The sequence below is a fragment of the Portunus trituberculatus genome, chromosome 38, assembly GCF_017591435.1.
Source record: "Portunus trituberculatus isolate SZX2019 chromosome 38, ASM1759143v1, whole genome shotgun sequence".
NCBI lineage: Eukaryota > Metazoa > Arthropoda > Malacostraca > Decapoda > Portunidae > Portunus > Portunus trituberculatus.
Window position 1 is genome coordinate 196,191 of NC_059292.1, and position 11,310 is coordinate 207,500.

Sequence of the window (11,310 nt, forward strand, 5' to 3'; positions counted from 1 at the left end):
GGAGGTTGTGGAGGAGGCAATACATTTAAGAGTGACTTATACTAACATAGATGGGTTGTTATCAAGCATATTGGAAGTAAGGATTATTTGAAAGAGAAAAAGCCAGATGTAATGTATATCATTGAAACAAAACTGAAAAAAGAGATCCATGTCAACTTTAACGAGGAAGGATATAATACCTGAAGGAGGGATAGGAAGGATAAAGGGGGAGGAGGAGTGCTAATAATGGTTCATGATAACATATGTGTGGAGGATGTGCAATATGGAGAGAATAAAGTGGAAGTATTGGGAGTAACAATCAGAACAGATTTGAAGAAAAGAAAAATTATAGTTACATATGTTCCACCAAAGACTAATACATGGGGATCAGAAGAGCATAAAGATATGCAAAGAGAGGTGATAAAGTGCCTAGATAACATGATAAGAGATAGAAGAATACTCTTAGTTGGAGACTTTAACTGTAAAAAAATAAACTGGAGAGAGATGGAAGTAATGGAAAATGCTGGGCAGTGGAGTGAGAAAGTATTACAGTTGACTATGGTTAATACAATGGACCAGTGGGTGGAGGAGTCAATAAGGTATAGGGGGAAAGAAGAACCACTGTTGCTTGACCTAGTTTTCACAAAGAAACCAGAGTCCCCTCCAATCATACAATACCTTAGTCCAATGGGGAAAAGTGATCATGTGACATTAGAAATGCAAATGCAGGAGGAAGATGATATAAGCTACAGAGGACTATAAAGGAGAAAGATTAAATTATGCAAAAGCGGATTTTGAAAAATCAAGGATTTATATTGCTGATATTGAGAGGAGTAATATTATGTGCAGAAAGACTGTACAAGAGAAATATGATATATTCATACAGAAATACAATGAAGGAGTAAAAAAGTTTGTTCCTGTTTATAGGGTTCAGAAAAAAATACATGCTTGGTACAATGCTAGATGCATACAAGCAAAAAAGGCAAAAGATAAAGCATGGGAGAAACTCTTAAAGCAGGGAAATGACTATGATAGTCGGCAGTACAAAGATACTAGAAATTAATATATTAGATTAAGGAGAGAGGAAGAAAGAAAGTTTGAGAAAGATGTAGTGGATAAAAGCAAAGATGAGCCCAAAATTTTCTACAAGTTTATAAACGGCAAAACAAAGAATAAGGAAACAATTGAAAAAATAATGAAAGAAAGGAAGACATACCAAACAGAGAAGGAAATGTGTGAAATAATGAATGAGAGCTTCAAAACGGTATTCACTGCAGAAGATGATTTCACTGAACCTAATAGGACATTGGATTGCCAAGGATTACAGGAGATTGCAGTGCATAAAGAGGATATTGCAAGATTACTAGATAAGCTGGAAGTCAGAAAAGCAATGGGGCCAGATGGTGTATCAGGTTGGGTGTTGAAAGAATGTAAAGAACAATTACTGGATCCAATTTAGGAAATAATTAAAAGTTCAATAAATGGAGGAAAAGTTCCATTAAAGTGGAAGAGAGCCAACATAATACCAATATTTAAAGGAGAAAAGGCAACTGAACCACTAAATTACAGACCAGTGTCACTTACAAGTGTCGTAGGGAAGTTATGTGAAATGTGAAATAATTATCAAAGAAAAATGGGTTAAATTTCTAGAAGAGGAGCAAGTCATATCGAACAGACAGTTTGAGTTCAGGACAGGGCGGTCATGTGTATCAAACTTATTAAGCTTCTACTCAAGTTATTGCAGGACTTTAAAATAGAGATGGATGGGTAGACACAGCATACCTGGACATTAAAAAGGCTTTTGATAAAGTCCTGCACGGAAGACTTCTTTGGAAACTAGAGTACATAGGAGGACTGCGAGGATCCTTGCTCGAATGGACAAAAGATTTGAAGGATAGGGAAATGAGAACTGTGATTAGAAATACATACTCATTCTGGAGTAAAGTAACTAGCAGAGTGCCACAAGGGTCAGTGTTAGCCCCCATTATGTTTCAAGTTTATGTAAACGACATTCACATTGGAATAAACAGTTACCTACATAAATTTATTTGCTGATGATGCAAAGTTGCTAAGAGTCCTCAAAACCAGAGAGGACTGTCTGCTGTTGCAGGGAGATTTAAACAAGATCTATGAATGGAGCAAGAAGTGGAAATTGGAGTTTAATGCCAAGAAATGCCACACAATGGAACTAGGAAAGAGTAAGAGAAGACCCGTATGGAATTATTTGATGGGAGAGGAGCAAATAATGAAGACTAAAGAGGAAAAAGATCTTGGAGTGATCATACAAGAAAATCTGAGCCCTGATAACACATAAGCAAGATATTTGGACTATCATATAAGATGTTGACTAATATAAGAATGGTATTTCATTACATGGATAAAGATATGATGAAAAAAAATCATCATAAGCATGATACACCCAAGGTTGGAATATGCAGCAGTGGTATGGTCTCTGAGCTCTATAAAGGATATAAGAAAATTGGAAAGGATACAGAAGATTACTACAAAGATGGTGCCAGAATTAAAGGACCTCACATATGAAGAATGACTGAAGGAAATGGGACTACCAACCTTACAAAATAGAAGAGAAGGAGGAGATCTAATAGCAATGTACAAGATAGTCAATGGCATTGAAAAGATAGACTAGAAAGACCTGGTGCTGGTGACAAAAGAAGATAGAAGGACAAGAGGTCATGTAAAAAAGATCAGGATGAGGCTGTGTGTGAAGGATATTGGAAAATACAGTTTTCCACACAGAACGGTGGAAAAATGGAATGCATTGGATAATGGAATTGTCATTGCACATAGTGTGCATAACTTTAAAGAAAACCTAGATAAATAGAGATATGGAGACAGGACACTATGAGCCCTGCTTGAACCCTGTACAATACAACTAGGTACACACACACACACACACACACACACACACACACACACACACACACACACACACACACACACACACACATATGCAATGGGATAAACAGTTACATTAATTTATTCGGTGATGATGCAAAGCTGTTAAAGAGTTATCAAAACCCGGGAGGACTGCTTACTGTTACAGGAAGATATAAACAAAACCTATGAGCAGAGTAAGAAATTGGAGTTCAATGCCAAGAAATGTCACACAATGGAACAAGGAAAAAGCCAAAGAAGACCGGTATGGAACTATCTGATGGGAGAGGAACAAATAATAAAGACTAAAGAGGAAAAAGATCTGGGAGTTACTATACAGGAAAATTTGAACCCTGAAAAACACATAAGCAAGATATTTGGATTATCATATAAAATGTTGACTAATATAAGAGTGGCATTTCAATTCATGGACAAAGATTTTTTTTAGGTTTTACGTCCAGTTTTCTATTATTATTAGGGCTAGGACGGTGCCTCCTGACAAAGGGGTCAGGAGGACTTTGGTTTTGGCATTTGGGAACTGTTACCCCAAGTGGATGCTCTTCCTAACCTCAGACTGTGGCCAGGATTCAAACCTGTGCACTTGAGAACCCTGGGGCCCACAAAGTGCACGGTCCATTCCATTGCACCATGGTGGCCCCTAATTCATGGACAAAGATATAATGAAAAAAAAATCATCACAAGCATGATATGTCCAAAGCTGGAATATGCAGCTGTGGTGTGGTCTCTGAGCTCTAAAAAAAGATATAAGAAGATTAGAATAGATACAGAAGATTACTACAAAGATGGTGTCAGAACTAAAGGACCTAACATATGAAGAATGGCTGAAGGAAATGGGACTACTAACCTTACAAGATAGAAGAGGAGGAGGAGATCTAATAGCAATGTACAAGATAGTCAATGGCATTGAAAAGATAGACTAGGAAGACCTGGTGCTGGTGACAAAAGAAGACAGAAGGACAAGAGGTCATGTAAAGATCAGGATGAGACAGTGTGTGAAGGATATTGGAAAATACAGTTTTCCACACAGAATGGTGGAGAAGTGGAATGCATTGAATAATGAAGTGGTTACAGCACATAATGTGCATAACTTTAAGGAAAAATTGGATAAATGGAGACACGACGACGGGACACTAGGAGCCCGGCTCGAACCCTATCTAATACAACTAGGTAAATACAACTTGGTAAATACACACACACACACACACAATGTGGGCTCACCTCATGGTCCTGCAGCTTGCGGCCAACCACCCTGAAGGTGTTGTTCAGTGTGTGCTGGTAGATGTGTACTTTGGACAGTCCAGTGGAAGTACCAGAGGGTAGCCATTTTTTATTGACATCATCGTAGATCATGACGGAGGCGCGTGCGCTGCACACGCTCTGCTCGCTGCAAGGAACACAGGTGTGAGTGGTTGCCACTCTTGCACAGTGGAAATCATTATCTGCAAGTCAGGCTGATGATGGATACCAAAAGAAATGAAGCAATACAAAACTCGTAACCAGTTTTTAGACTTCTTACTTCTAAATAATACTTGTCCCTCAACCATATATATTCTAAAAAGGTGTACATATAAAAACAATATAAACAAATTATGAAGGAATAACCAAGAGGCATTAATGAAAGTTTGGGTGTCATCTCTTTAGGACACTATATTTAATTTGTGAAAGACATTTTCTTCCAGGTAAGCAGAAAGGTGATGAGAAGCATCAAGGATGGTGTTCAAAAAGCCTAAAGTTCTCAGAAAAGAAAAACTGTAACAGGTGCCTAAATTATGATGCTTAGGTATGGATGTTCAGGCAAGAGATTCATGAAGGCTGAGGTCAGTGACAGAGGAGTGGAAGCAAAATTTTGTATGTGGTGAGAGGGATGTAGAGAAGGAAGGATCTGTGTATGAATAGCCAGAGGAACTGTCCCACATACTGATCCATATACACTAAGAAATACATATTCTAGAAAATCTCAGCAAACTACAAGAGAGAGAGAGAGAGAGAGAGAGAGAGAGAGAGAGAGAGAGAGAGAGAGAGAGAGAGAGAGAGAGAGAGAGAGAGAGAGAGAGAGAGAGAGAGAGAGAGAGAGAGAGAGAGAGAGAGAGAGAGAGAGAGAGAGAGATGGTGTACATAAGTAGTTGAATTTTAAGTTGAATGGAGAAGAAGGATTAAAACAATACACAAGTCTAAAAAAGAAAGTTAAAGAGAACCCAAGTAGATGAAGGAATGGTGTAATGCAATCTGATAGGGAATAAAGTGTGTGTGTGTGTGTGTGTGTATTCACCTAGTTGTAATTTTACAGGGCATGGGTATCATACTCGTGTGGCCCCGTCTCCATATCTACACACATCCAACTTTCCTATAAAACTATGCACACTCATCGCTGACACCACCTCCTCACTCAAACCATTCCACATCTCCACACATCTTTGTGGGAAACTATATTTCTTCACATCCTTCAAGCATATTCCCTTGGCTATCTTTTTACTATGCGATCTTGTAGTTCTATTTAAGTTTTCCTCTCTCAACATCATTTGCTCATTATCCACTTCATCCGGTCCATTCAACAGTTTATAAACCTGTATTAAATCTCCTCTTTCTCTTCTTTGTTCCAAGGTAGGCAAATTCATTTCTTTTAATCTCTCCTCATAGGTCATTTCTGCCAATTCCGGAACCATTTTTGTTGCCATTTTCTGCAATCTCTCCAACTTCCTTATATGCTTCTTTTTATAAAGGGACCAAACCACTCCAGCATATTCCAATCTTGGTCTAATTTCCATACTAATTAATTTCTTCATCATATCTTTATCCATATAATGGAAGGCTAATCCAATATTTTTCATCAAATTATACGTTTCTCCAAACATCTTATCAATATGAGCCTCAAACTGCCCATGGTCTTGTATTATCACTCCCAAATCCTTTTCCTTTTCCATCTTTTTCAACACTACTTCTTCACCCATCTTATATGACCCTCTTGGCCGTCTTCCACTCTTTCCCATCTCCATCACATGACTTTTGCTCAGATTAAATTCCATTTGCCACCTCTTGCTCCACTCCCAAATCTTATCCAGGTCTGCCTGTAAAATTTCACAATCTTCTTCACTCTTCACACACCTACACAACTTCGCATCATCCGCAAACAAATTAATATAACTGTTTACTCCCTCTGGCATGTCATTAATATATACCAGGAAAAGTATTGGTGCCAGCACTGAGCCTTGTGGGACTCCACTCTCCACCACCAACCAGTCCGACCTTGCATCCCTTATTACCATTCTCATCTCCCTCCATCTCAAGTAGTTTTCCATCCACTTTAACACTTTTCCTTTCAGTCCTCCATAAATCTCTACTTTCCATAACAGTCTCTCGTGAGGTACCTTGTCAAAAGCTTTCTTTAAATCCAAATATACACAGTCCATCCATCCTCTCTCTCTTGTATTTTGTCAACCACTCTTGAATAAAAGCTCAGTAGATTTGTTACACATGACCTCCCTTTCCTGAAGCCAAATTGATGATCCGATAATAACTTATGATCCTCCAGGAACCGTATCCAATATTTCTTTATCACCCTCTCACAAATCTTACCGACCACACTTGTTAGAGACACAGGTCTATAGTTAAGAGGCTCTTCCTTACTGCCTCCCTTATAAATGGGCACCACTTCAGCTCTCTTCCACTCTACTGGTACTTCCCTGTTTCTAATGAACACCTTATAATATCATATAATGGATCAATCAATTCTTCTCTACACTCCTTCAATAATTTTCCTGAAACTTCATCTGGTCCCATCGCTTTATCATCTTTAAGTTCCTCCAACATTTTATATAACTCCTTTTAGGTATCTTAATGTCATCCATGTGCACATTTCCTTGTACATTCTGTGGCTTTACAAACATTGTTTCTTCAGTAAATACTTGCTGAAACCTATTATTTAGCAATTCCGCTATATTCTTAGGGTCATCTACTATCCCTTGCTCTCCTTTTAATCTTTCAATGGACTCTCTCTTTTAAGTTTACCATTTATGAACCTGTAAAACAATTTTGGATGTTCCTTACTCTTGTCTACAATATCTTTTTCAAATTTTCTTTCTTTCTCCCTCCTTACCCTCACATACTCATTTCTCGCCACTCTATAATTCTCCTTATTTAGTATATTCCTGCTCTTTTTCCATCTTTTCCAAGCCACATCTCTCTTTTCCTTAGCCTTAACACAAGTTGCATTAAACCAATCCTTTCTTCCCTCCTCTCTTGGTTTATACTTTGGTACAAATTTCATAACTCCTTCTTTATAATATTTCATACAAATCTCATATTTCTTTTGCACTTCTCTGATTTGTAACATCTCCCAATCTAATTTTTTGAAATAATTTTTCAAACTTTCTGTGTCCATCTTTCTATAATTCAATCTACCACTCCTGTATGTCTCGTCCTTCCTTCGCTGTGTTGTTGCTATCTGCATTTCCATAACCACATGATCACTCTTTCCCAAAGGACACCTGTATTGTATATCTCCACATAGGTACACTTCTCTTGTTAACACCAAATCCAGTCTAGCCAGTTCATCATCTCCTCTATATCTAGTATTTTCCTTCACCCTCTGTTCCATCATATTTTCCATCATTAGATTAAGGAATCTCTCTCCCCATGCTTCCTCTCCAACACCACTTACTAGATTTTACCAATCCACTTCTTTATAATTGAAATCTCCTACTAGTATCACCTTTCTGGTGTGTGTGTGTGTGTGTGTGTGTGTGTGTGTGTGTGTGTGTGTGTGTGTGTGTGTGTGTGTGTGTGTGTATTTACCTAGTTGTATTTACCTAGTTGTAGTTTTACAGGGCCTGGGCTTTATGCTCGTGTGGCCCCATCTCCATATCTACACTTATCCAATCTTACTTTAAAAATATGCACACTCGTTGCAGACACTATTTCTTCATTTAAACTGTTCCACGTCTCAATACATGTGTGTGTGTGTGTGTGTGTGTGTGTGTGTGTGTGTGTGTGTGTGTGTGTGTGTGTGTGTGTGTGTGTGTGTGTATTTACCTAGTTGTAGTTTACGGGAGGGGAGCAAGCTCATATTGACCCGTCTTTATACCTTGTTTCGTCCAGCTTAGCTTTGAAACTGTGAACACTGACTGCATTTACGATGTCTATATCTAATCCATTCCAGGTGTCCACAGCTCTATGAGGGAAACTGTACTTCTTAATGTCTCTTATACACTGCACCTTCTTCAATTTCTTCCCGTGTTCCCTTGTAGTCCTTGTTTCCAGATTTAAAAAGTCACCATCCACTTTATCCATGTTATTCACCATTTTATAAATACAGGCAACCCCCATTTAACGAAGGGGTTACGTTCCTAAAAACACTTTGTTAAGCGAAACTTCGTTAAGCGAACCGATTATAACAAGTTTAACCCCTGATTTGAACTTCCATTGCGAGTAAGCAAAGCGAGAGTGCATCATAGTACAGTAAAAGGTTTAATGAAAGTAAGAATTATGAAGTTAAACATTTAGGTAGTTTAATTTAAGTCATTATAATGTACACTAATGTATGTATGTATGTAACTTTATAATGTTGATGATTTTAACTTTATGAAGGGAGGGAGAGTGAAACGGGAAAGACACTAACCGGCAACCTGTGGAATATAAACAAAGTGCGCATCATTGTACCGCATACAAAATTAATGTACCACATTTCCACAAGGCTTTCCATTTTATCCATTGTAGAGTCATGAGTTCAGGTGGTTCTTTTAGCTTGCAAGGAAGATACGGTCTCACCAGCCTTCTTAATAGAGTCTGCTGACTTGAAAATAGAGACAGTATAATATGGAGTCAAGATAGTGGCCAGCACTGCTATAGTTTTCTGGCCTCTCTTGTGTCTGTGAATAATATCTAGCTTCATGGAGAGCAAGAGACTTCCTGGTCTTCTTACAAACACTAGGCCAATTGCAAGGCATTTTGGTGGTAAGTTGAGCTAGGGAAGACAAGCTGCTGCTGATGCTGTTATGTTTTGACTGGGGAGTGAGTGTTGTGCGTGTTGTCCACGAGAGGCTTGATCTTGATCTTGATCTTTATTCTATAGGTGTCCCAGGATTTTTCCTGAGGCAGGCCTTAGTACCAGCAGCTCCTGGTGTATTCAAAAGCCTGTCAGCTTGCGTGATATGGTGGGGCTTTCAAATTTGGAAAAAAAATTACCTGGATAAAACTTCGTTAAAGCGAGTTTGGTGTTCGTTAAACAAGCAGATGGTAGTAAAATGAAACCTTCGTTGTAGCGAAATTTCGTTGTGTGAACCTTCGTTAAACGGGGGTTGCCCGTACCTATCAAGTCTCCCCTTTCTCTCCTACTTTCAAGTGTTGGAATTTCCAGTTTTCTCAACCGCTCCTCGTAAGTCAAATCCTTCAGTTCCGGTACTAACTTGGTGACTGCCCTTTGCAACCTCTCCAATTTTCTAATATTCTTCTTAGTGTGAGGATCACACAATCACCGCATACTCCAGTCTTGGTCTTATCATAGAACCAATGAACTTTTTCATCATATCAGCATCCAAATATGAGAAGGCCATTTTAATTCTCCTTAGTAGATTTGTTACTTCTCCAGTGATTTTATTTATATGCCTGTGTGGGGCTAAGCCCTCTGTAATTGTCACCCCTAAATCCACTTCCTCATTAGACCTTTCCAAACTAAAATTTTCCATTTTGTAATTGCTGTGTACTCTCCATTTACTTTTTCCAAATTCCATGACTTTACACTTATTCAAATTGAATTCCATTTGCCAAGTTCTACTCCATCTACCAATTTTATCAAGGTCCTCTTGCAGTTTCATACAGTCATTTACATTTTTCACTCTCCTCATTATCTTGGCTTCATCTGCAAACAAACTGATATGACTCTCAATTCCTTCAGGCAGGTCAGGGTCCTCTTCTGAAACCTTTCTAGGTGTTCCATCCAAGTGTCTTTAATAATTTTCTCACATAGCTTCCCCACTACACTCATCAGTGATACTGGTCTATAATTTAAAGGGTCTTCCCTACTACCACCTTTATATATAGGTACAGTATTTGCTCTTTTCCAGTCCTTCGGTACTTTCTCTTGCAACAAAGATGTCTTCACCAGACTATGAATCTTCTCTGCCAACTGTTCCCTACACTCTTTCAGTATCCAATCTGAAATTCCATATGGACCAGGTGCCTTATTTACATCTAGATTCTCCATCAGTCTCATAACATCCTCCTGATTTACTTCTACTCCAATTAGTTTATATCCATCCAATTCATTATCTGCTAAGTCAAAGTCTCCTTCTTCAGTAAAGACTGTTTGAAACCTTTCATTCATCCCCTCAGCCATTTCTTGTACTTCTTCATATAGTTTTTCATCAACTCTCAGGCAAGTTATACCCTCTCATTTCTTAATTTTTCCATTTATATGTCTATAAAACAGTTTTGGGTTACTTTTACATTTGTCCATTATATCCTTCTCATAGTTCTGTTTTTCAACCCTCATAATCCTCACACATTCATTTCTAGCATCAACATAATCTTTCTATCTACTTTGCGTTTGCATTTTCCTCCATCTATTCCATGCATTAGTCAAGCCCTTTCACATATAGCATTGTACCACTCCTTCCCTTTTTGTCAGTTTACTCTTCCCTTCAGTACATACTTCTCCACTGCAGTATTATATATCTTGATAAACTTGTCCCATTTCTCCTGCAAATCCTTTTCATCTTCAAAACATTTCCAGCTCACAGCCTCAAAGTATCTCCTTATTTCTTCAAAATTTGCTTTATTATATTTATATCTTTCTATTTTGTACCCCTCATCTATTTTTAATATTTCTGTACTCAGACTTATTTCAACTAGTATGGGATAACTTTTTCCTAATGGACATTCATAATTAATTTTTTCTATATCTCTTCTTCACTGGTGAACAACAAGTCCAATCTGGATGGTTTATCCTTCCCACTTATTCTAGTTTCACAGTCAATCCATTGAGTCATTAAATTATCAACAGCGCAATTCATCAGTTTGTTACTCCATGTATTCTCTCCTCCTTGAAAAGTTCCTTCCTCCCAATTTATTTCTTTGTAATTAAAATCTCCAATGACTAATACATCCTTGTCTTGTGATACAATCCTTTCCATCTCATTTATTGTATCTTCCAACAAAGTCTCATGCTCATTTCTTGTCTACGCATTCGTCAGTGGTGGTACGTAAACCACTGCATATATCACTGACTTTCCATTACCATTTCTCATCTCAATCTGCACAATCTCAGACTTGTTTTTACTTGTTTCCACTTTGTCCACTCTAACACTTTTCCTCGTTAATATCATCACTCCGCCTCCTCCCTTACCACATCTGCTTTTCAACCATATATCATAATATCCATTTCTAATGTCCAGTATTTTCCACTCATCCTTCCACTTTGTT

The 11,310-nt window shown here is 38.1% G+C and overlaps 1 protein-coding gene across 6 annotated transcripts in view; it reads right to left on the reverse strand.

Moving 5' to 3' along the window:
* Positions 1-11,310, reverse strand: part of LOC123514490 (protein enabled-like) — a 135,329-nt gene that overhangs the window by 28,734 nt on the left and 95,285 nt on the right. For all 6 annotated transcript variants that reach the window (XM_045272369.1, XM_045272372.1, XM_045272371.1 and 3 more), the window contains one exon: positions 4,114-4,279. In XM_045272369.1, the coding sequence (XP_045128304.1) occupies positions 4,114-4,279 (166 nt within the window). The remainder of the gene's footprint in view (positions 1-4,113; positions 4,280-11,310) is intronic.